General features: G+C 44.7%; 1 protein-coding gene across 4 annotated transcripts in view; it reads left to right on the top strand.

Moving 5' to 3' along the window:
* exoc4 (exocyst complex component 4) overlaps positions 1-26,700 on the top strand; it is a 298,065-nt gene that overhangs the window by 78,240 nt on the left and 193,125 nt on the right. For all 4 annotated transcript variants that reach the window (XR_014553501.1, XM_083654561.1, XM_083654560.1 and 1 more), the window contains one exon: positions 2,648-2,828. Coding sequence is in view for 3 of the 4 variants with exons in the window: in XM_083654561.1 (XP_083510687.1) it covers positions 2,648-2,828 (181 nt within the window). In the remaining variant the exon portion in view is untranslated. The remainder of the gene's footprint in view (positions 1-2,647; positions 2,829-26,700) is intronic.

Genomic DNA, 26,700 nt, shown 5'->3' with positions numbered 1-26,700 from the left:
TGACGTGCGCGCACCCCAAAGCACCGAGACAGGCACCCAGCCACCACACCACACACGCCAGCATACCTTCCTCGTTGTGGATTTTTTTCACCGTCAGTGAAGTAGACAAAGCTCGCAGTTTGTCACACATGCAAGTCGAAAATAAGCCGTGGAGACAGAGGTGCGGCCGTGTCCCGCTCGGCTGGAGTCCAGTCAGAGCGGCTCGCTTCACCTCACTGGCCCCCCTCTCTCTGCTCTCTCTCCCCGGGAAGCGGTGCTCCAGCAACCCGCCACCGCGCACAGCCGGCTTGGCGAGTGTGTCCAGTATAACCATTCCCCGACCTGCTTTTCCATTCCACATCAGCGCTGCTGCCTCAGCCTGTCAAGTCATGTTGTAACGTGACGTGGATACAGGAGAGACTATTTGTTTCTTATTGCAAATAGAACGACATGAGGACGACGGACATAATAATAAAAATGCATCGGACTCACAAGTGTGCAACGTTTTCTGTGCGTGACGATATTTTTTCGGATGGCAGATAAAAATACGCATACCAAACTTCGGACTGTGTGTAAACTCCGCCTGATATTCAGACTGAAGATCGTTACTGTAACTCATAAACTCATTTCCCCTCTACTCAAGAGGACTGGTCTGGAGCCAGTCTATAAACTCCTTGTCCATGGATCATTTTGATGTTCTGTTGCACCTGTTTTCTTTTGGAAAAGTAAATGCATGATAGCTGTGGGATATAGGCAATTGGATTTAATTTAATTTTTGTATTCATTGTATTTGCACAAAAAAGCTCTGTCCAGTAGCCTAACCTGGAACACTTTTATTTTGAGATGTGTTTGAGTGAGAAGGTCCTACTTCATGCAAATGATAAGAATTGTTTATTTGTTTATTTGGATCCCCATTAGATGTAAGAATTGTTCTATGAATCTTAATTTTTAAACAAAGTTACAAAAACGTTTGTGTAAGCTGTCAATTGTTGTTTTTAGAAAAAAAAATCGGAATCGGCAAAAATCGGTATCGGCAAGTCAGACTATTCAAAAATCGGAAATCGGAATCGGCCAAGAAAATGGCAATCGGTGCATCCCTAGTAGCGGGCTGATGCTCAAAACATTGTCGATCCAACGACTAGTTCAAGCGTTTCTGTGTATTGTGACAGCCACGCACTGCACAATGTGTTCCAGTATTAACCATTGTTAATAACGTCTGCTAACGTTGGTGTAGCTGATGTTATCGATCGTTGTAATTATTATTATCATCATCATCATCATCATAAATAAAAGAGAGCAAGTGGGCAATCTCTCTCTGTAATCTTTATCCCGGAAGTGATGTCATAGGCATTGTGACATCATCAGTGATGTCATAAGAGCAATTGTGATGTCATCAGTGATGCGAAGTTGTGACATTATCAGTGATGTCGAACAAAAATGTATTAATATTCAAATATATAACAGTCAAAATCACACAAAGACAGTGCTCTGCACTCAGTCCCCCGCCGCTAAGCACACTCCGCGAGTTTGAAGTAGATCCGACCAACGGTTCTCAAGATACGCAAAGGACAGAGAGAGAGAGACAGACAGACACTGCCGGTAAGTGGAGATTAGTAATGTCACATAATCCAACACTGTTGGATGCAATCTCCACTCATCGCCATAGGTGTCACCCAAGAGAACAAAGCTGAAATCTTAGAGATGATCACTTTAAAATAAATAAATAAAAATCGCAAGTGACCCTAATCATCTTCGGTAGTATCAAATTGTGTGTGGTGTAAAAAAATTAAATAATAATCAGGCGACCCTATTTGAATTCCAGGGTCACAACCCTAAGTTTGGGAACCACTGATCTAATGGGTAATGTGAAATACAATCAGTAATGATTTTATTAGGTAGAATTATCTATTTGTTATTCCCTCTTTCTTTGCAGGTTAGCTTTAACATTACATATCACAGATTATCCAAGTTATCAGAAATGTTCAGCTATGCTGCGACCTGCCTGTTTGTGACTTGCCTGTTACCTTGAATGACTTTCCATTCTCTTTCCAATAAGTGATCTGTTTTTACCCAAATGACTGCTGCTGACTGGATTTTTTGTGTTTGTCGCAGCCTCGTTAGTAAACCATGGATACTGCCATGCGTCAAACACCATCTAGGCAGCCATTTCTGTTTAACTGGTCGACCTGGCACCACTCCACTCCGTTTTGCCCATTCTAATTTTCTGATTTGTATAGCAGCAAACCATGGCCAAGTGACTCATTTTAGGAGCTATCTATTTTCTAAAATGGGGGAGTTGCAGTATGTTCGGTCTATTCCTTAGCTGTTGGATCATGATAAATTATTAGACCATGGAATCATGCTAAATATTCCATTCATGTTCCTTAAAAAAAAAAATTAATCAATAAATAAATCAGAATCAGAATTATTTTATTTGCCAAGGTATGTTTTCACATACAAGGAAATTGACTAATAATACATTTGGGGGTGCTTTGGGGATCCTGAGAGTGAAAAAGTGTGTCATATTATTTTCTTATTTCTATTAAATATCACTCTGACTCACAACTCATATACGTTTATCTCTAACCTCCCTCCATCCCTCCTTTCCTCCTTCCCTTTTCTGCCCTCATCCTCCCTCCCTTTCTGCTCACTCTGGCTCCCTCTGCAGGCTGCTGCTGGAACTGCTGGAGCTGCTGTTTGATAAGTTCCAGGCAGTGGCCCAGGCTCACAGTGTGGTGCTGGCCCACCTGCAGCAGATGGTGGTGCAGTGCCCGGGCGGGGCCCACGAGGAGGGCATCAAGCTCTACGAGCAGGCCGACGTCTCTGCCAAGATCCAGACAGTGCTGCAGGTCAGATATCAGCCAATACATTTGATCCAGACAGTGCTGCAGGTCAGATATCAGCCAATACATTTGATCCAGACAGTGCTGCAGGTCAGATATCAGATCCAGACAGTGCTGCAGGTCAGATATCAGATCCAGACAGTGCTGCAGGTCAGATATCAGCCAATACATTTGATCCAGACAGTGCTGCAGGTCAGATATCAGCCAATACATTTGATCCAGACAGTGCTGCAGGTCAGATATCCGATCCAGACAGTGCTGCAGGTCAGATATCAGATCCAGACAGGGCTGCAGGTCAGATATCAGCCAATACATTTGATCCAGACAGTGCTGCATGTCAGATATCAGCCCATACTTTTGATCCAGACAGTGTTGCAGGTCAGATATCAGCCAATACATTTGATCCAGACAGTGCTGCAGGTCAGATATCAGCCCATACTTTTGATCCAGACAGTGCTGCAGGTCAGATATCAGCCAATACATTTGATCCAGACAGTGCTGCAGGTCAGATATCAGCCAATACATTTGATCCAGACAGTGCTGCAGGTCAGATATCAGCCAATACATTTGATCCAGACAGTGCTGCAGGTCAGATATCAGCCCATACTTTTGATCCAGACAGTGCTGCAGGTCAGATATCAGCCAATACATTTGATCCAGACAGTGCTGCAGGTCAGATATCAGCCAATACATTTGATCCAGACAGTGCTGCAGGTCAGATATCAGCCAATACATTTGATCCAGACAGTGCTGCAGATCAGTTATCAGATCCAGACAGCGCTGCAGGTCAGATATCAGATCCAGACAGCGCTGCAGGTCAGATATCAGCCAATACATTTGATCCAGACAGTGCTGCAGGTCAGATATCAGCCAATACATTTGATCCAGACAGTGCTGCAGGTCAGATATCAGATCCAGACAGTGCTGCAGGTCAGATATCGGCCAATACTTTTGATCCAGACAGTGCTGCAGATCAGATATCAGCCAATACATTTTATCCAGACAGTGCTGCAGGTCAGATATCAGATCCAGACAGTGCTGCAGGTCAGATATCAGATCCAGACAGTGCTGCAGGTCAGATATCAGATCCAGACAGTGCTGCAGGTCAGATATCAGATCCAGACAGTGCTGCAGGTCAGATATCAGCCAATACATTTGCAATGCTGATAGATGTACTTAGACTGGGAGGGAATGTATGTGCTCAGGGTACTGTAAGGTGGTGAAAGAGCATGTGGCAAATGGCTGTGTACCAAACAGCTGCACACACAAAATGGAAGTGTAAAGAATTAACTATAAAACTAAAAAGATCAAGTAAAGATGAAACTTAAATTATCTCCACGGGGAAATTGGATACACAAACCAGATGTTGACGTTCTCATAGGGCTAGGCAATATATCGATATTATATCGTGATATCGTCTTAGAATTTGGATATTGTGATATGGCGTAAGTGTTGTCTTTTCCTGGTTTTAAAGGCTGCATTACAGTAAAGTGATGTAATTTTCTTAGCTTACCTAGTCTCGCTGGCCAGCCTCCAGGAGTCTGGCGCTGCAGGTCTCCATAGTGGGATTGTGATGGGCGGCGCTTAGCGGCAGTGCCCTTGGAAAATAGTTTCCAACAATCCAATTTGCCGTTTTCAGCGTGTAGCAAAGAGCTAGCGTGTAGGTTTCTGCCGTTAGCTTGCTAGCTAGTTAGCGTTGTTGTTTTCACTGTGGCGGCAGGGCACTATTTACAGCGACACACAGGGAGGAGGGAGTGGAAGCCGCTCTGATTGACATGGTCGGAGCCAATGACACCGAAGCAGTCGCTCCAATGGGAGAGCAGCTGTAGAGCAGGGGAGGGTTTATCCCAGTTATGGAGACCTGGGGCGCCAGACTCCTCAGATGGAAGGGAGAGGAGGCTGGCCAGCGAGACTATAGCTTACCTGACTCTTCTAGCTGATCTAGCCGTCCTATTATTTGCCCTTACGATACAAACTTAGTCATTATATCCACATTACTCATGATTATTTATCAAAAACCTTTTGTAGATATTTTGTGAAAGCACCAAGTAACAAATTTAGCCCACTTAAATACCGATACTGTATGTGCATCGTTATTCAGCCTAAAAATAAAGAGCTATGATTTTTGGTCCATATTGCCCAGCCCTACTTGCTCATTTCAATCAGTCAACTCGTATAGATGAATCCTTCTGTGAGCAAAGCTGGTAGCCTACAAAGTGAGCCTATATTCATGAAGAACTGCATTGTTCTCTTTTAGTCCATTAGATTTACCGTTGCTACAAGTATCCGTATGGGAGCATGTGGCAGCACTTCACCTTACTATAAATCTCACCATTGACGTCCTCATTGTGAACTCTGGTTGTTTGTGTTGTGTTCCCTTCCCTCACTGGCATACACCGAGGCGTCTTCTTTTTGATCCTCTGCTCTGGAGATTTGTTTGTCCTTGATTTATTTTCCAGCCAACACTTTGCTTAAAATCCAGTGTTTAATTCACCTTCTCAGACAGTAAATTAATCAGCCGACAAACTGGCAGTGATGTGATGGATGGCATTCAATCTGTCAGCAAGAAGTAGCCAGAGAAAAAGACACGGGAAGCTGGATTGCTTGGTTTAATTTTAGGTTCTTTAATTGGCATGTATTTATGCCCGGCTCTTGCTCCCTGCTCCCGTCTGATTGGTTGAGGAGATGAGCAGCTGTTAAGCTGACCTATGGCAGATCTCTGAGGAAAACCCGTGGCAGTCAGTGCTCGCAAAGCACGCTGTGTGTGTGTTTGTGTTTCTCTCTGCCTCACTCTACGTGATGCTTCCTTGTTTTCTCAGACTTATTTTAATGACTTTAACCTCTGTCATTGTTCTGAATCATCGCTTGTGTTCTTCAGTTTACTGCTACTTTTGTCAGAGTGCATGATGCTGTTGAAGAGGACACACAGCTTAATGTTTAGTTGTATCAACAGTTATTCCTCACCTATGTAATGTATATGATCAATATTTTGTATCAGATTTTATAAGATAAATACAAACTTGATATGTTTCTCTCAAATCGGGCAAATAGTTTTTGTTTTTATGTTTACAGGCCACAATGCATGGTAAGTCCCCCCCCCAAAATTCTACCAGTTTTTCTAATATAAATGTAGCAGCACATCCAATAATAACACATCCAAACGATGACTGATTACCTGCCAAAGTGGCTTTACCAGCATCTTGTTGCTGGCTGTCATTCGTGTCCCACATGAATATCCAGTCAATGGCAATAATAAAAAGAAATTGTGAGTAAAGTAATGTTATGTCACGGTCAGATGCACATAATGATGGATCTCTCTGCCGTATGTACAATGAGATTGTAGTGTTCGCAGGGGCAGGAAAAAGGGAGGTGGTCCAAATTAGTTGGTCTCTTTTCTTTTCTGTGCTCTGCTTCTCTCCCTCATTTAGTAGCCCCATTTCCTGCATCTTCATGTTAAAGAGCATGATGCAGGTTAGACACCACTTTGCATTAATATGTGGGACTTTTATGTAGCAATTAGGATTCTCTTTTGTTTTTTGTTTCCCCCCCTACACATAGCTGCATCTAGACTGGTTTTGTGAAGCATCTGCCACGTGCACATAAAAACCTAGCAATAACACCTGTGACGATTTTAATACACAATAATCAATAAATGTTCCCTCGGAACATTACCTCCGTACGCCGACCGTCTGTCCCGGTCTGTCCGCCCGTTGAGAGGCCCTCACTGCAGTATATCACCTCCACTCTGCAGCTAAAACTCCTCCCCTCTGTAGCTGAAACTGCTCTCCACTCCACCACTGAGCTCCAGCGAGTGCCAGTTGTGTCCGTCTCCGACGATAAAGTTATCCGCCTCAGACCAGACTGCAGCCGGCTTACACGAGCTGAGATGATCGGTCCCAAATGTATCTTTGCCGTTATTTTGAAAAACCGATTGCATATTGGGGGTCAACTAGTTTTTACTACTAGTTAGGTTTGACTACTGAAATTATAAAGTGCCATATTAACCATAGATAGAGCCCAAACTAAACAGAAAGTAAAAAGTTGCCTTTGGGGGGGAAATGGAGTGGAGTTTTTCTTTCTCCCGTCAATGCCGAAATGCATTCTGGGCAGTGTCAAACTACCGTACCAGACAGAGGGTCAAAATGCTATTGGTTTTGGTGGTAAATTATCGTACAAATACGATAATTATCGTACATCTGGTGTTTTGGAAAGTTTTCTGCTGTACACATTGACTGTATATTATTATTATTATTACGTAAGTACAGTAGCGCAAGTGTCATCACAGGTGTTATCTGCACAGATGGCATTTTTTTTAACGTGCATTATAATGCACTTTTTTCCTCCATATTTCTGCCCTGGGGGCATGTTTTAATTTTGTTTTTGTTTTTTGGGGGTACGACTCAAGTATCTTGAGTCGTAACTGTAAGTATTTTTTTTTTTTTTACCTGCACCACGCTCTTTAAGTCACATTTCAAACTTTCTGCAACTGCCAGAGCCATAAATAAGTACCAGACCAACTACCAACTACCAGAGCCATAAATAGAGGGAAATGAGCAGAGAGGAAAGATTAGATGCAAATCTCAGGGAGGGCAGAGAGGAGTTGAATGGTGCAGGTTGGTACTGAGTGAATGGCCAAGGAGTTAGGAGTCTGACCTTGGCTTGACTTTGAATCTGTCTCTCTTTCTTCTCTCTCTCTCTATCCATCTCCTTCCCTCCCTCTCTGCCTGTCTCGCTCTTACAGGCAATGTACATCAGATGCGTTACGGCTGCGTTGCGGATCCGGTAAAACTGCCGGATCGACTCTCGCCCATGTTAATTGATGGGCGAGACATGCGGTACGGAAAAATTATGCACCTGTTCTATTTTTGTCAGATCCCGCATACGTCTGACAGATTACATGAGTGTGGGTCTGTTGGTAGCCGTACCGGAGCCGTACCGCATCCGTACCGCATCTGTTCCGGAGGCGGTGTACATTAGTCCTTAGCCTGTGTCTTTCATTTTCTGTCTGCCTATTTCTGTCTCTCTAATGTATGCCGCTTAAATGTTTTTGACACCCCTCCCTATCTTGGCTACTCTCTTACAAAAGCATTGCTGCCTTGCCAACTGTTGCTAAGGTTCTTGCCATCTGCTCTTTGTCACTGCAGAGAGGTAGGGCTTGCAGGCATATGTAGAAGTTATCTTTATGGATGGACACTGTCTTAATGACTTCCAATTGTAGGGTCAAGCAGGAGGTCTGGGCAGGTCTGTGTGTGCCTGTGGGTGTCTGCCTGTGTTTTGATGCTTCCGCCGGCAATAGCCGTGGCCAGAGGCAGGGATAGGAAGGTTGTAGACTCTGAGAGTCATGGTTCAATGTAGGGGGTCAGTGGGAGGTTTAGGGTAGGGGTAGGACCATTTTCCATGTTGAAAAGGATTTGCCGGCTGCCAACGTTAGGGCTCTGATGTTTTGGTGACAAGGGATTCCTGGTAATTTAACTCACGGGGCCCCCCTGTGGCTAAAAATGGAGGTTGACTCTATCGCCAGGTCCTCCTTCCCAGCCATGTTGTTTTCTAAGCTAGAGGAGGCTGGGATTTTGAAAGGTTTGAGTTTTGTTGTGAAAAACTCAGTCAGAATTCTGAACCAGGTTAGGAAGGTTTTGAATATACCAGATGTTTCTGTTCATACACCAATTTGTTTTAATCACTCTTTTTTGCCCTCATGGTCAGATAGAATTTGCCAGGCCGAGGGAGAAGGGGCTTGTCTCCATCAGAGACCTGTATATTGATGGCCAATTTGCGTCCTTTGACCTTCTGAAGAGGGAATTTCTGTTGCTCCAGACGCATCTTTATAGATATACAGTATACAAGCTAGACATTATGTCCGATCCAAGATCCACGATTTTGAAGTTCTCCCAAATGAACATGCTTTTTTTTAGGTTTTGTTAAGCCCTCCCAACTCCAGGCATCTTATTTCTAGGTTTGTGTGTTTGTTTGACGATTGCATTAAGGCCCCCACTGAGAGGATCAGAGAGGTGTGGCAGGGGGAACTTGGTGTTGATCTGTCTGAAATCATATGGGACAGGAGTGGTCCAGCTCTGCTCGGTTAATAGCAGACACCAGCTGATTCAATTTAAAGTTGTTCATCGTTTGAATTTTTATTCGGCCCGCCAGAGTTTGATATTTAAAAAAAAAATATATATATAATTTTTTTTTGGGTGGGGGACAAAGATCTATGACTGGCCCGGGAGAAGCTTTTTTATTTCATTTTTCCTTGTTTGTTACATTACAGTGTTTGATTTTCATCATAATCTGGTTTTCCATAATAATAATAATAAGTTCAGTGTTTATGCCTGTGTTGCTGTCTGTTGTAGTGTAAAACGACTAAAGGGAGAGCAGGTGACACATGAAAGTGAGTGAGAAAAGGAGAAGATACTGAATAATGACATCACAACAGTATAATCCTAATGTTAATTTAAAATTAAATATTCTTCTAAATATGGATAAAAGTCCAAAAAACATAAAATTTTCTTCGACGCTGCCCGCTAGATTCCATTCCTTACAGCACCCCTTACTTAATAATAGTTCCAGCACGGCTGCGAAAATGTGGTGGCGGGTTGTGTCAAGTGTACATATAATGGCTCGGGGTCCGGCCCCCGGCCCCTTAGGTTTCTGACAATGTGGCCCCCTGAACAATTTAGTTGAATAGCCCTGCTCTAGGACTTACGGTTACGGAGATACATCCGCCCTGCATGCAAGGCTACAAGAGAGAGATAGTCCAGTAAAAATGTCACTTGACCTCACACTAATTGCAACAAAACCAAACTCAACTGATTTTGTATCCTCAATATGTCCTCAATGAAGGAAAAAAAGTGTTAAGGAAATGTATGAAGGGAAAATTTTGAAAATTACCTATATGATGCTACCAAAAACGTTTATTTATTTATTTTTTAACATTTTTTTTTTTTTTTTTTTTTATTTATTTATTTTTTCTCCTTGAAGCAAAAAACACATACAGGATATAAGTGATGAGATTTATGGCACATTAAAAAAAAAAAAAAAAAGGCTTCCATAGGCTTCCATAGGCTTCCATCATATTTAGGTCATTTTCAAAACTTTCCCTTCATACATTTCCTTAACACTTTTTTTCCTTCATTGAGGACATATTGAGGATACAAAATCAGTTGAGTTTGGTTTTGTTGCAATTAGTGTGAGGTTGACCCACATATTTGCGTAAAATGCCTGGACTAAGTCTGCAGACAGAGTAGTGTCATCGGCTAGCAGCTAGCTTTAGCACTTTTTGCTTATCAAGTGTTAGCTCCGGTGGAATGGTGTCCAGCCTGTTATTTTGTGTCCTGTCGCATCATCAAGATTCTGCCTCTGGCAGCATGCATGTTTATATGATGGATGCCCAGTCAGGTGATATGTTTTGACTCGTTCTTTATTGCAACTTAACGTGAGTAAAGCTTAACGTCAGTGAATCTTGTGCTTCTTCTTCTTCTACTAGTGTTTGATGGGGGTTGGCAAACAACTTATGATGCATTATCGCCACCTTCTCAAATGGAGTGTGGATCAGAATGGACTTCTAAAACACTATCCTGGCTATATTCTTCTATTTAGTCCAGTTTCCTCTAAAAATAGTTGCAATAGTTATTTTAACTCCAGCTTGATGCATTGCTCTCCAATCTGTTACTTGTGCTTCTTCTTCTGCACTCTCCGCTTTTACTGTGGCTTTCCTGCATTCTTGGAACCCTGACTGCCACCTGGTGGCTAACTCTTGTTACAGAGGGCAGCATTTGTATTAATTAATTAATAAAATATAATGGAAGTACATGCATTTGTTTATTTTAATTATGGATCATAATACAATGCAATTCCAAATGCACTTTATTTTAAAAGTAGCCACACAGTGAGAAAAAAAAATGTGAGAAAAAATAAATCATGTATTGGGGAAAAAAAGTGATGCATCGATTTAAGATGCATCGATAATCGTTTTATAATCGAATCGTAGCCCTCTGAATCGTAATCTAATCGTGAGCCCAGTGAAGATTCACAGCCCTAGTTAAAAATGACAAGTGACTCACCCAGCCGATTATTTATGGACCACTTGTAGTGGATCCTAGTATGCACAGTATCTTTTGTAAGCACCAGGGATTCCGTTAGCCGGCAATAGCCGGCTTTTAGCCGGTATTTGTTCCCGTGGGCCGGTAAATTAAGAGGTTGCCGGCTCAATTGGCCGACTGGAAATACGCCAGATAAATAAATTCCTTATATAAAATAGCCTAATATTGTGTGGCCTATAACCTAAGTGATGTTGTCAATAAGCTACGACTTAAATAGAGATTTATTACATCATATGTTTTCCGCCCTCTGTATGTTGAGTGTTGGTGAAAAAGAAAAATATAGCAGACGCTTTCTTTACTGTAGAGCGCCGTTTAAAAGCCGCACAACAAGCAGCATCAGTCCCGCCGGCCAGCGCTGGACCCGCTGTGAGGAAACACACAGGAGGAAACCTTGCTAGGCCAGTCCTTTTTTTAATCGAGATCATGCAACCAGGCCCGCCGCACCCCATTACGCAGAGTACGCAGACTGCGTAGGGCATCATGTGACTGAGGGCACCAAAAAAAAAACCCCCCTTTTTTTTTTTTTTTTTTTTTTTTGGTGCCCTCAGTCAGGCCACTCACTGAACAGCAGGCCAGGCGCCGCCTACTGGTTTACTAGTGTTTTTATTACTTTATTCAGGGTTAAAGTGGGTGCATCTCATTGTAAAATTGGACTCGGCCCAAATTGGGCTTCAAACGGCCCAAATCTGTCTTCAACCGGCCCAAATCTGGCTTCAACTGGCCCAAATCTGGCTTCAAACGACCCAAATCGGGCTTCAAACGGCCCAAATCTGGCTTCAAACAGCCCTTCGGACGCCGGCACGCACGTCGGCCCGTATCGGCCTGGCCTGCTTGGTATCTAATGCCCGGCCTGAATTATGATCCCAGTCCGCCCCTGCTTGCATGTACAGTTTAACAATCGCTTGTTTGCTGACATGTACAGTAATTCTAACAATTGTTTGTTTGCCACATGTAATGTAATGTGAGATACACTAGTATCGTTCATAATTAATGAATTTGCAGTCTTTCGTTTGACAGTTATTGAAAGTTTTGCGGGGGGGGGGGGGGGGGGGGCACCACAAAACAATTACGCTTAGGGCACCCAAATGGCCAGCAGCGGCCCTGCATGCAACAAGTAGCCTACTTCAGCCGAGGCCAGCAAGACGGCAGGGAATAAACAGAAGCGTGCCTGCCGCCGTCAAAAGCGAAAGCGACCCGACGTAGGCTGTCAATTTAGCGGAGGTAAAAAGCCTTTTTATCTACGTCGGCCGAATCAATCAATCAATCAATGGCTCGTATGATGAGGAGATGAATCAAAATGCTTACCACAAATAAAGCCACATGGGAGCCGATAACGAGTGCAGGAGAGCTGACGCAGGTGCCGCCAGGTGTGGAGTGGGAGAGATAAGGTGCGTAGCCTATTGCTGGAGATTCAAGTTGTGCGCTGCACTGACACTATCGCACTTATTACTTTTAGCTAACGCTACGTTGTTTTTTCATCAAGGCAATCTCCAGAAGATATTGGTTCATGAGTGTCTGCAAATGCAGATAGATAGGCTATAGTAGGAGCATGCATGCATCTTGTCTGTTTCAATAACGAAAGCGTCCAATACCGAGAACGACGTGCCGACCAATTAAATATTCTTGCTGCGAAATCGGTCTCTTCGACTAAGAGGCTATAAAGAATAGACTATAGAGAAATAAATTGATTTGTTTATTTAGGAAACAATTATTTTATAACATCCTTTTTTTAATAGTGGCCGGTAAATATTCGATAGGGCCGGAATTTTGGAACGTTACCGGCTGCACTGGCCGTCTGAGAAAATGTCTAGCGGAATCCCACAGCACAGCTGCCTTTCATAGACATGAACAACCGATGAATGACGAAGGCACACATTTTCAGAACTTGTAACGTTAGTCCAACTTGCTGACTTCTCCAAGTCCTCATTTTGGTTTGGTCCGTGTAGCCTTTGCTAGGAGAGGCACACTATAGTCACAAGCATTTGGGAAGTTAGCTAACTAGCTACATTAGCTGTTGTGTTGTGGCTTGAATGTGACGACAATAGTGTGAAGCTCCTCGGGCAGGGCGGGGAGCTGTAAAACAATTATATAAACGAGCAAGGAATTGTCAAAACGAATTTGACCATCGATAACAAACGTGACTTGGGCGTAACAAGCAAGGCTATCAATTGATATATCAACATCCCCCTAGCTATCTATCCCCTAACTCCGCTCGGCCCGGGCTGTGCCGGGACATTTCCTTCGGTGGCTGGCCGAGCAGGGCATCACGTACCGCGGCCAAACACAAAAACTCCTCGCGCTGCCCTCCTAGAGTATTTTCCGGAGGGTGGGGGTTCTTAAAGGGACAGGACCTAAAACAGAGCGTTTCAGACTGAGGCTGAACTGAAGGGGGCAGTGAGAGCCAGTACAAGATAAACTGAGTTTTTTCAACTATGAATGATGCAATAAGTTACTCTACTGGAGGCCAACAATAACATAATAATACATTATATTAGCAAAATATGGGCCCTTTAAGACAGTGTGTGTGAATGTGTCTCTGTGTGTAGGCATGTACTGTAATAGAGTGTTTAAGACAGTGTGTGTCTGTGTGTAGGCATGTACTGTAATAGAGTGTTTAAGACGGTGTGTGTGTCTCTGTGTGTAGGCATGTACTGTAATAGAGTGTTTAAGACAGTGTGTGTGAATGTGTCTCTGTGTGTAGGCATGTACTGTAATAGAGTGTTTAAGACAGTGTGTGTCTGTGTGTAGGCATGTACTGTAATAGAGTGTTTAAGACGGTGTGTGTGTCTCTGTGTGCAGGGATGTACTGTAATTGAGTGTTTAAGACAGTGTGTGTGTGTGTGTGAGTGTGTCTCTGTGTGTAGGCATGTACTGTAATAGAGTGTTTAAGACAGTGTGTGTGAGTGTGTCTCTGTGTGTAGGCATGTACTGTAATAGAGTGTTTAAGACAGTGTGTGTGAGTGTGTGTGTCTCTGTGTGTAGGCATGTACTGTAATAGAGTGTTTAAGACAGTGTGTGTGTGTGTGTGTGTGAGTGTGTCTCTGTGTGTAGGCATGTACTGTAATAGAGTGTTTAAGACAGTGTGTGTGTGTGTGTGTGTGTGTGTGTGTGAGTTTCTGTGTGTAGGCATGTACTGTAATAGAGTGTTTAAGATGGTGTGTGTGAGTGTGTCTCTGTGTGTGTACGGTGGTGCAGTGGTAAGCGCTGTCGCCTCACAACTCGAAGGTCCTGGGTTCGATTCCCACCTGAGACGCTGTGAACGCTGAAGGAATGCGTGCCCGTCCGCATGTCCTTGAGTGCCCACTGCCCGGGTGGGGTCGTCAAAAGGGCCTTTCTGTGTGGAGTTTGCATGTTCTCCCCGTGCCTCCCGGGGGTTTCCTTCATATAGGAACCCCTTCATCAAAACATGCAATATCCTGGTTGCTAATGTGGTTCCTCCTCTGGTCGTTAAGGGCGCCTGTTCAGAGGGAGGGGAACTGGTTGGAATAGCGTGAACCTCCCACGTGCTATGTCCTACCGGTGAAGCTTCCTCTGTCAGGTGAAAATAATCGGCTGGCTAACTGCCCATGTCTCGGAGGAAGCATGGAGCCAGTTTCGGCTCTCCCCAGATCGGCAGAAGGTGGAGTAGCAACCAGGATAAATAAATTGAAAAATTAGCACTAATGGGGCATAAAAATGGGATAAAAAATCGTAAAAAAAAAAAATTAGCACTAATGGGGGATAAAAATGGGATAAAAATATCGGGGAAAAAAATATATAAAGACGGTGTCTGTGTGTGAGTGTGTCTGTGTGTAGGCGTGTAGGCATGTACGGTAATAGAGTGTTTAAGACAGTGTGTGTGAGTGTGTCTGTGTGTGTAGGCATGTACTGTAAAAGCTCTGCTGTACCAGTGCAGTAATGGAAGGCATTAAGCCATTCCCCAGCATGTGACCACTGCCACCACCCAGTTGCCAGGGGCTCCATGCTCCCCTGTCTTTGCGATGTGCGATAATGTAATCTCTTGATTAGAATACTCATTATGTGAAATGAGGTTTTCTTATTCACTCACTCGTGTTATTATTTCCTGGCCGATTGTATCTACGTATATGAAAGTCTCCCGTCCGTCCAGCCCTCTCTCTCTCTCCATTTCTCCCCCATCTCTCGCTTGTTCTTTCTTCTTTCCTGTCTTACCTTCCGTTTCCATTTCCCTTCCTCCTTCCTTCCTCAGCATCTTTCCTGCTGGCTCCCTCATGCTCCCAATACCTTCTGCATGGCCCTCTCGCTCCTTGTAATTTCCTTCTTCATCTTATTATCTTGCTTTCTTACTGTCTCCCAACTCCCACACTCCAACCTTTTCCTTCACCCCACTCTGTCTTGGAGAGTCACAGATCAACAATGAGAGAAATTAAATTCCTACTGCTCCCACAGTGTCTGTGTTGAGTTTTATTGGGTACTGAGCCTGTCCTCATCTCATCCCACACAGTGACAGGATCCTAGTCATGTACCTGCAGGGCATTTGGTCAGAATATAGTATTTGTCCCTAATCATGCGTCTCTCGTTGGTTTGTCAGACAGCAAAATATGAATTTTGTGAGCAGTAGTTCACTGTTCTATTATATAGAGAGGTCATGCAGTTTAAAAGTTGCACTTCTATAATTGGTGTGAAGGCGCGAACAAAGAAGTGATTTCCCACAGGGTTTGACGATACGTTGCCGTCTTGTTAGCAAAGTTTGGACAAATGGCAAGTAGCTTCCTGTGAGCATCTGCAAGCTAACTTAACATGATGATGAAGATCTGTCTAGATGTTGCTGCTGCCCAGTTGTGTGGATTGAGGAGTGTGTCATCTTACTGCTGAACCTGTTGCAGCTTGTTAACACGTTCACTGCCGTGGACGAGATATCTCGTCAAGCAGAAACCAACGGTTGACTGCCAATGACGAGATATCTCGTCCCAAAATTTTTTTTTTTTTTTTTGACGGTGGGACGTCGATCAACCCCTTTTACATCTCCTATTAAAATATGGGAGGTATTGAATGTGTATAATCTATTTTACCGACCCACTAAGTGGCGACAGTGCTCTCCAGACGAGAGAAAGCCAAGCAAAAACAGCCGCGTGAGGAAGCCATTCTCATGAAAATGGATTGGCGAAAACGCTTTCGCTTTCGCGCAGGGAGCTGGCGGTGGGGGATTGCAAATTTGCATAATAGATTATGGGTGCAACACACTTTGAAACACGCAGCATAAATAAGACCAGAATCGCAAAAGCTTCATCAAAGCTCTCAACCAAAACCCCAAGAAACGAGCGAGCCCATCCAGACTCGCCCAAAGAGCGGCCGCCAGCAGACAGGCAGCAGCAGCAGCAGCAACTCGCTTGTGACACGCCTGCTGCAGAGCCAGGGAGGCAGGAGGAGAACACACACGGAGGGAGGAGTTTGAAGGAGAGGGGGGTTTCCTGCTGTTATGGAGGAAATTACTGTTCAAAACTATTGTTTAGATGTCTGACGTCTTATTGATGCCAAAAATGAATGGTTAAAGTGACTGTTCTATCGAATTTCACAAAAAGGCATTTATCTCAGCTTAAATTTTCAGACGCTGAAACCATGCTGTATTCAAGTGCTAATGCCATTGCCTACATAACTACTAACTCTACAAACTAACTCTTTTAGACAGAGAAAGCACACATTCTATTAGTTCTTTTGAGATATTTTGTGTCTTAGCAGAAAATAATCCTCGGCTGTTGAAAGATGAGCCAGAATCCTCAAAAAAAAACCTTGGCAGAAGCTACCTACAGTAAAAAAAAAACGGCTGGCAGTGAATGTGTTAAATGTTTTTTTATCCATCTTGTTCTTACTCGCTTGGAAGCCTATGTTTTGGTTCCATCTTTTTTTACCGTTTTAGAGTTGAATCATTTGAATCCTCACCTGTCTTAATGCAGTTCACATGTTTGACACCTCTTGGCAAGTGTTATTCCCCCCCCACTTTAAGAGGTGGAGAAACCAGGCTGACCTTTCCACATGACATGCTAGCAGACAGATGCAAGAGCCGACAGAAACATGGGGGTGCAGCCAGTTACAAGGCCTTGGCTGAGAAACGCCATACATCCATGTGCCACTGAAGCCCAGCAAGGCACAGAATGTAAACGAGTGTTTCAAAGTCGTGTAGCGGTTGTAATCGCTCTTCAGAAATGTTGGAGGTGTTTCTCCTGTGTGTTTATTTCAGTGTGGATGTATTTATTGGAGGTGTTTCTCCTGTGTGTTTATTTCAGTATGGATGTATTTATTGAAGACATAAAATACTGGGTGATAATCAGCAGTATTGGTGCTGTATGAAGTGTTATAACTTAAGGTTATGTATAGAGAAGATGGCGAAGATGGCGCCGGGAGAAGGCGACTCGCTAGGGAGCTCTAGTGACTTCATAGACAAATAGGCTTGTATTCCAGTGTAAACGCGTTTTGTTTTGATTTCGTTGCTTCGACTTGCTTTGTAAATATCTATTGTATATAACAGTGTAACTGAATAGTGTAGATAGTGGCGTCTTCGCACTTTTCTTTGCAAGAAACCGCGACGGCGGGGACCCGCTCTGCCCGCTTTGTCCGCTCGCACGCAAAAAACAACAACAAACAACAGCCCTGCGCCCCCGCCATGGAGGCAGAGAACGGAGGCACGGACACCAGCGGATATAACATGGAAATCAGCGTCGGAATAAAATACAACAGGGACGCGCTGATCAAAATCAGGAAAGAACGGATATATCCCAACAGCAACTGGCAAGCTCCAGATCTTACGGATTTTCCTGAACTCAAAAAACAACGCTGGAGGAGGGGGAAGAGAGGGGGGCTTCTCGCCCGCTTGAGGAAGCGCGCGGATAAACCACCTCTCCCAAGCATACTGCTGGCAAATGTTCAATCGCTGGAGAATAAACTTTGTGAACTAAGAGCGCGTGCACAATACCAAAAAGACATAGCGCGATGCAATGTTTTGTGCCTAACGGAAACCTGGCTTACTCCTGACACAACGGACCACTCTATCGCGCTACCAGGATTCAGTGTATTCAGAGGAGACAGAAACGAACAATCCGGTAAGAAGAAGGGAGGGGGCGTATGTCTTATGATTAACGAAAACTGGTGTGTAAACACCACAGACATTGGGAAACACTGCTCAGCAGATCTTGAATATGTAATGGTACAATGCGTGCCGTTCTGGAGTCCGAGGGAATTCACGACAGTCACCATCATGGGTGTATACGTTCCTCCACAAGCGAACGTGACTGTCGCACTGAAAGAGCTGCAACGCGCCATCAGTGCACAGGAGACAAAACAACCCGAAATGGCCCTGGTGGTGACTGGGGATTTTAACAGGGCAAACCTGAGAGGCAGAATGCACACATTGTACCAGCACATTCACTTCCCCACGCGAGGCAGTAACACACTGGACAAATGTTACTCAAACATCCGACATGGCTACAAAGCCGTCCCTCGCCCCCCTTTCGGCAAATCGGACCACGCCTCCATCCTACTTGTGCCCAGGTACAAACAAAAACTAAAAAGACAACCCCCAGCATTCCGAACCGCCCACTGCTGGTCAGACCAATCAGACGACATCCTGAGGGACTGCTTTGACCAAGTGGTGTGGGAGGAGTTCAAAGCTGCAGGAGACCTGGGCGAGTATGCAGATACGGTGTCATGCTTCATAAAGAAGTGCACCGACGACATAGTCCCCACAAAAAAAGTCAAAATAATGCCGAACCAAAAGCCTTGGGTCAACAGCGACGTCAGGGCTGCCCTTCACGCCAGGACCACCGCCTTCAGCTCTGGCACAACTGACCAATACAAGCAGGCACAATATGCCCTCCGGACCGCTATAAAAATAGCACGTAGAGATTATGGAAGGCAGCTGGAGTCAAAACTGGACACTAACAACCCCAGACACCTGTGGAGAGGGCTCCATGCTGCCACAGACTTCAAAGAGGTGAAACGACAGAACCCCAGCACGTCACCCACCCTACCGGACGAACTCAACGCGTTCTACGCTAGGTTCGACCCCTCTGCCAGAGCGCCTCCCCTCCTCCCCCCCCCCCTCTCCCCCTCTCCTCCCCCCCATCACCCCCCCCTCCCTCCTCCCCACCCCCCCTCCTCTCCTCCCCCCCCACCTCTCCCCCCCCATCACCCCTCTCCTCCCCTCCTCCCCCCCCTGCCACCTCTCCCCCCCATCACCTCTCCCCCTCGCCGCCCCCCCACCACCCCTCCTCCTCTCCCCCCCCCAATCACCTCCCCTCCCCCCTTCCTCCCCCCCACCCCCCTTCCTCCCCCCCACCCCCCGATCACCTCCCCTCCCCCCTTCCTCCCCCCCACCCCTCAGCACCCGCACCCCCCCCCATTCCCACCTAACCACCAACCCCACCCACCCTCCACCCCCCACAGACCGCCCCCTCACCATCACTGAGGATGAAGTGTGCCGGTCGTTCCTGCGTATCAACCCACGCAAGGCGGCCGGCCCGGACGGCATCCCTGGGCGGGTCCTCAAGGCCTGCGCCCACCAGCTGGCAGCCGTGTACACAGACATCTTCAACCAGTCCCTCTCCCTCCGACGAGTTCCCTCCTGCTTCAAGGCAGCAACAATCATCCCCATTCCCAAACAGAAAAAAGTGACCAGCCTCAATGACTGGCGCCCTATAGCCCTCACACCAATAGCCAGCAAGTGCCTTGAAAAGCTGGTCATATCAAAGATCCGTCCCACACTCCCCCCGGACCACGACCCGCTGCAGTTTGCATACCGCCCCAACAGGAGCACAGCGGATGCAGTGGCACACGTGCTCCACACCGCCCTGTCCCACCTGGAGGGGAAGGACACCTATGTGAGAATGCTGTTCGTGGACTACAGCTCAGCATTCAACACCATAGTACCCTCCAGGCTGGTAAGCAAACTCAGGGACCTGGGACTAAACACAGCGATGTGCGACTGGATCCTGGACTTCCTGACAGACCGCCGCCAGGTGGTGAGGGTGGGCAACCTCACCTCCTCCCCGCTGACCATCAGCATAGGAGCACCCCAGGGGTGCGTCTCCAGCCCCTTCTGGTACGACCTCTACACCCACGACTGCGTGGCGACTCAAACTTCAAACACCATCGTGAAGTTTGCAGACGACACAGCAGTCGTGGGGCTGATCTCGGGGGGCGACGAGACGGCCTACAGAGAGGAGGTGAGGGTCCTGGAACAATGGTGCCAGGACAACCACCTCTCTCTGAACGTCTCCAAGACCAAGGAGATCATTGTGGACTACAGGAGAGGGGGGGGCACACACCCCCCAATCACCATCAACGGCACAGTGGTGGAAAGGGTGGACAGCTTCAAGTACCTGGGAGTCAACATCCACCAGGACCTGACCTGGGCCGGCCACACCGCCACTGTTGTCAAAAAGGCCCAACAGCGAATACACGGACTCAGGCGCCTGAAGAAGTTTGGGCTAAGGAAAGAAATCCTCAGGGACTTCTACAGAGGCACCATTGAAAGCCTGCTGACTGGCTGCTTCACCGCCTGGTACGGGAACTGTACCACCATGGACCGCAGGGCGCTACGGAGGGTGAGGCGCGCGGCCCAGCACGTAACAGGAGACGAGTTGCCAGAACTGCACGAACTGTATAACCAGCGGTGCCTCAGGAGGTCCCTGAAGATCATCAAAGACACAAACCATCCCCACAACAGCCTGTTCTCCCGGCTACCCTCAGGGAGGAGATACAGGGTTCCAAAAACACGCACAAATCGCTTGAGGAACAGTTTCTTCCCGCAGGCCACGAGACTCCTAAATATGCACAAATAGTGCAGTAGTCGTACCGCAGTACCGTACTGCAGCTGCTACTATTACGGATGCCTAACGTTTAATTGTAAATTTAAGTGTATGTTTAATAAGGTGCCTAACGTTTAATTGTAAATTTAAGTGTATGTTTAATAAGGTACATGCTATTTGCACATGTATGTATAAAACGTCGAATTTGGAATGTCTGAACACGTCTAACGTATGCACATGACATGTGCACCTATGTGCAATGAATATGCCACTGTCGTATAAGCCACCGACTTGTCTTATTGCTTATAAGATGCCTATTTCTTATTGCCTTATTGCTGTCTTATTGCTTATTGATGCCTATTTCTTATTGCCTATTACTTATTGCTGTTGCCTATTTGTACTATGTCGTAAACGGAGTCCACTGCACAAGAATTTCACACGTGGTACTTGTACCATGGAGTGACAATAAAAATCTTGAATCTTGAATCTTGAATCTTGAACCCCTGTTTTATGAATAATATGAGTGAGTTGACTGAGTTATGGGAGCAGATCTCATCTGAAGCAGAAACATCATACTTTATCTATACCAATATACCCTCATATTGGGCACATTTTTCACTGTCGCTAGGGGTACTAGAACCGTCCTTTATAGGAGTGGGCCTGGGCTGCGCGCCCTGACCTGTATAAGCAAGCTTAATAGTCTCCACAACCCAATGTGAGAGGCACTGCTTAGAGATGGGCTTGCCCAAATGGGCTGGCAAAGGAGATGACCAGCTGATCACTCTTCCTGAGCCCCCATGTCCTGTCCATGTAAGTACACAGGGCACAGACTGGGCTTAAACTCTGAGCCGGTTGCTCCCATAGTGGAGCCGTAAAGGCCACTAGAATGATAGGAGAACAAGAACCCACAACCTTAGGCACAAAGGCCGGGTTGGGGATCATAGAGGCCATTTACACCTGGCGTTAACGTGTTTTCTGTGATCAGATTGCAATCGGATAGTGCTTGACCACATTAGCCTGATTTCATTTACACCTGTCGTTGGCATGCTTTTTGGGTGGTCAGATTGCAATCTGATTGCAATCTGATCACCCAAAACGGGTGTCCTCTCAATCCGCATACAGTTGCTGTATGTGGATTGAGAGGGCACATTGAGGCCAGGCCATTTACACCTGGCATTAACATGCGTTTTCTGCCATCAGATTGCAATCAGATTGTACTTGACCACATTAGCCTGATTCCATTTACACCTGGCGTTAACATGTGTTTTCTGCTATCAGATTGCAATCTGATGGCAGAAATGGGTGTCATCTCAATCCGCATAAAGTTGCTGTATCCAGATTGAGAGGACACATTGCATTTACACTTGTGTTCAATGTGTACACAATGCATCCCTGACCACCTATGGAGGTGGTTTGGCCGATCAGATTGCAATCCTGCTTCAATGCGTTTTGGGGGTGTTTACACCTGTAATTTCAAGTGATAAAACACAATCTGATTGCAATCTGATCACAGAAAACGCATGTTAACGCCAGGTATAAATGGCCTCAATGCCTTTACACTTGTGTTCAATGTGGTCACAATGCGTCCCTGACCACCTCCGGAGGTGGTTTGGCCAATCAGATCGCAATCCGTCTTCAGTGTGTCTCTCTGTAGAGCGTGTGTGAATAAAGCTATTGATTATTCACACTATTGAATTTAAATTCGAAACTTACACCACTTCTGTCTTGCTTTTTGCCACCATGAAGATCATACGAGCTCCTCAGCTGCCCTGACTGTCAGACTTTTCATTTAACGGCTATGATGCAGCCGTCAAGTTAGTCACCGAGCGTGGATATTATCTTTGCCATGAAAAGTTAATTTATTCCGCTGCCGTCGTGTTGAAGTTAACGTTAGCAGACTTCTACCTGTTTATATTGCTCTCGGATCAAGCTAGTGCATCAGGTGAGCTGTGTATCTGTCGCTGCTGCTACTTTGTAGACACAAAATTGACTTGAGCACATTGGGCTGAAATTATGAAACAATGTGTAGTTTCTTCTTTCTTGACATTTTTCACAACACAAGCTCTCAGCTCTGTGGCTCAGAGTAAAACTATCTGTGGCTGCTTGGCATTTTAATGTGCCATGGGGGGGGGGGGGAAGTAATATATAATTGTACGGTGCATGCCTGACCACCGGTAACATGACTACCGCGGCAGGCCTAGTGGACAGACATGTGCAACAATCTCCGGTAATGTTTGATAGACTTCATTTTCTACCCCAAAACATGTGCTATAGCAGCATCACACAAAAAAGAAAATCTCACTCTTGAGTCTGACAGGTTTAGTGTGAAGTTCTTAAAAATGTGAGTCAAAACAACATTATGTGCCCTGTAAAATAACCCAGAAGATTCCTTTGAATCATTATTAAGAAGGTAGTCACCAGTGCACCATCAGGTAATTGGGGGACATAGTTCATACAAGATCACAGTTCATAAGCCCCACTATGCATCCTTCATTAAGACCATCCAGGGGGAGTGTGTTAATTGATCTGTATTTCACACGGCGTGTCACCGTGCTATCACTCCTATCACCTTTTGATCTTGTCGGGCGTTCAGTTGAGGCGTGTTAGTTAGTTAATTAGCTCACCATTTGCGCATTCTGCGGTGCTTCGTGGCTGCTTCGTGACTGCTTGCCACATCCGATGTCCGCCACAAGTGTGTGACCAGAGTGCAGATCACACTTTTAATGAGTGTCTTCCAGACAAGAAACTTTGAATCTGCATTCAAAAATATGGATAGATGCTGACTATCTGCTTTCTGAAAGAACTGATCCCTAGATCACAAATAACTCATACTCAAACTTCTGCTTCATCAACAATGTCAAGAGAGAAAAAAAAAGAAGCTAAAAAGCTAGCAGCAGGGATTAAACCTTTTTCATGTGGGCTCTGAATAAAGAGTACCATTTTGAAAAGAAAACTATGATAAGGTTTAAATTTAGGTGACTGTCCTCTCTCCTTCAAGGCTGTGATTTTTCAGGGTTTTTGTGGGATTACAGTTTCTTTTTTAACCCACATTCATTTCTAATTGAACTTTCTAGTTTTTCGTTTTTCCCTCTTTTATGTTCCTTATCACATGCGTGCTCCTTCTCTCTCTTTGCAGATACAGGCCAGAGCCTATAGCTTAGTCCAACTCTATGCTTAATATGAATCATCTCTTTGCCAATAGGTTAACCAAGACAAGAGAGGTGTTGTGTGTGCCAGAAATATATAAGCATACAAGGGGCTTAAATATGCAGGGCCTTCTCTCGAGTCGACTCATCAACCTGGTGAAAACGAGCCGAATAGAAGTGCCAGGGAGCAGCCAGAAGACAATGATCTCTTTTAATTAGATATGAAGCACAGACTGCCACGTTGTTCTCGCCCAACATTTTAATCAATGTGTCACATTTATTCTGCCCTCCAAAGCGCTGTCATATTTACATATCTCTGGAGCGCAGTGAAATCTAGCATATCGACTGTGTCGGAAAGTGTCTCCTCTCCGAGCTCAGCCCCCTCCCCCTACAACTAGCAATATATCAGGCCGGACACTCAAGTATTACACTCACAGGAGACTCAGATGCTGATGCCATGTAAATGCGACAATGCATTTACATGTTGATTCAGCCTAGAACCTAGCTCTCTGAATGTCATTTTGGCTATAACTTATGAAAAATGCCTCTGATGAGGTCAGTTCAGTAACTTAACTCTTCAGATTTCATCTGTATCCGTGCAGATACAGGTGTTAAAGCATGAAGGAATAATCAGGCCTTGATCACGTCTACATAACTCAGCTTTCAATAAGAGAATACCAGGTTTGGAATATGGCTTAGAGAGAGCTTTTTTGAAAGCGATTTAATAATAATATCAGTCAGTATCATGATATAGTGTATGTTTATAGTTGAAATGAAATGCTGAGTTCAACAGATAAAGATTATTAATTGCATTCAGATTGGGCTCAGATACAGATAAAGTTGTTTTTTAACCTAAGGGCAAGCTTGATGATAAATTAAGTGAATCTACAATTTAAACAGTTAATGTTTGACCGTAATTGTCTGTAGGTCAAATGTCTGCAATGTTTGTAGTTTTTGTATATTTTGGTCTGTGCATTCTGTGTTGCTCTTCTGTGTTTGTGTTTTTGTGTGCAGTCTAAATATGATCTTAGCTTCTGGAATAACTCATATCCCTTTGACTAACATATTACATAAGAAGCAACTGTATTATTAAGGATAGTGTCCAGAAAAACACTATTGCCATCCCATTGCCTCTGTCTCCTTTATTAAAAAAAAAAAGTTTTGACATCAAAACAACTTGAGGACAAAGCAAGGACACGGCGATGAATAAAATGGGTTTCAGGCACATTGTCATTTCCACCTTCAACAAGATAGCCTTCAAAAGACTGACTAGATGTGGTACGCTCAAGCTGGGAACCCCCACTGGTTGGCGGTAGTTTGGTGCTGAGGGAGTGATTGTAACTGAAGTTCTGTCTGAAAAAGGAAGGTTATTGAAGTTTCTGGAACACGATCAATACAGGGTGTACACACAACCCTTTTTTTGACGGCCAAGGACGCTTTTGGCTTCAACTTCAAGAAAGCAGCAAGGGCTATCGGTCAATAAGTTTTGCGACAAGACACCAGCCAGGGGATTTAGTGGAAAAACAAAGAACTGATTTCAATAAAGCCGTTGTGATTGTTCTCTCGGCTGCTTTTAAGATGACTTGATGGGGAACAAAGGATAGAAAAAGCAGGAAGGGAAAAATAAAGTGATATTTTAATCCTTTCATTTTAGCTAATTGACTCCTGAGTTCATCCAATCACAAGTGTTCACCTGCAAATCATTCACTGCTGCTCTTCCTTAATTGGGCTGATTTGTTGGGTGTTAGGGCCCTAATGGAGAGAATGGGAGATGAGCACAGGCACCCTCTTCTTCCGGCACAAAGGCTGACATCAGGACAGACAGAGGGAGTGCTGATAATGATGAACAAAGGCACACTCACATGAAGCTTTTCCCCTTGGTTAATAGACCTTAGCACTGAGCCCAGTGGGCTGATTTAAGTTTGGGACCAGACCCAAACCACTCAAGTGCAGTATGAGCTTGGTTGATAGAAATACATTGAACAGTTGTGGTGGAAATTATTGTCTTTGTCACGGCCATGGGAGCCCTTGAAAAAAAAACACGCGCCAATTCACACACAGAACACACACACACAATGCTGTCCAGCTCGGTCTTATCTGGTGTGAAGTGCCATTTGGCATTTCTCACATATTTACACACCACCCCTTTTTGCCCCCCTTCCACGCTTTCACAGATGCATCCATGAATATTGATTTTCAGTGCATTAAAACTTCCTTCCCATCTCTCGATCAAGTCTCTAATCTTGGCGTGTGGGCAGAGATACATTGTGAAGTTTTAGTGGAAGCACAGAGCCATCCCAGCCAAATGATCAAGATCTAGGTATGCTGGAGAAGCTGCTAAGAACTATGCTTTTGCAGGATTTTTATCCTGACCTTCAGTAAAAATGGGGGCATGCATTTTCACCATAATCAACCCGTTAGCCTGTCCCACATAACGTTAGAAGAATGTCAGAAGAAAAAGCAGATTCAAATCTCAGGGCACACTGAGCAAACTTAACCTGGGTCAGCAACTTTGGAACTTAAAGTCCCAAACCGAACTTACCCCCAAAACACTTTTTTTCAGCTTTTAACCAATATGGCTGTTGCGGTGGTACATGTATGTTAGGGCTGTCAATCTCCCTCTATAATCAAATTCGAATTTCAGTGCTTTATACATTTTAATATTCGAATTATATTCGAATATTTTAATTAATTTTTAATTGAATAAAAAAAATAAAAAAATTTGGTCTGAGTGAATTGTTGTCTTCTCTTATGTTATGTTCTGATTCTAAATATAGCTGAATCTTTGGGTTTGACCAAGTAAAACTTTTTCTAAGCATTTTACCAAATGTAGATGGAAAAGTGAATGGTGGATGAATATTCAAAATAATATTAG

This window comes from Poromitra crassiceps, assembly GCF_964638095.1.
Source record: "Poromitra crassiceps genome assembly, chromosome: 2".
Taxonomy (NCBI): Eukaryota; Metazoa; Chordata; class Actinopteri; order Beryciformes; family Melamphaidae; genus Poromitra; species Poromitra crassiceps.
The sequence above is the reverse complement of the archived record's forward strand: the minus strand, read 5'-3'. Positions and strand labels throughout refer to the sequence as shown.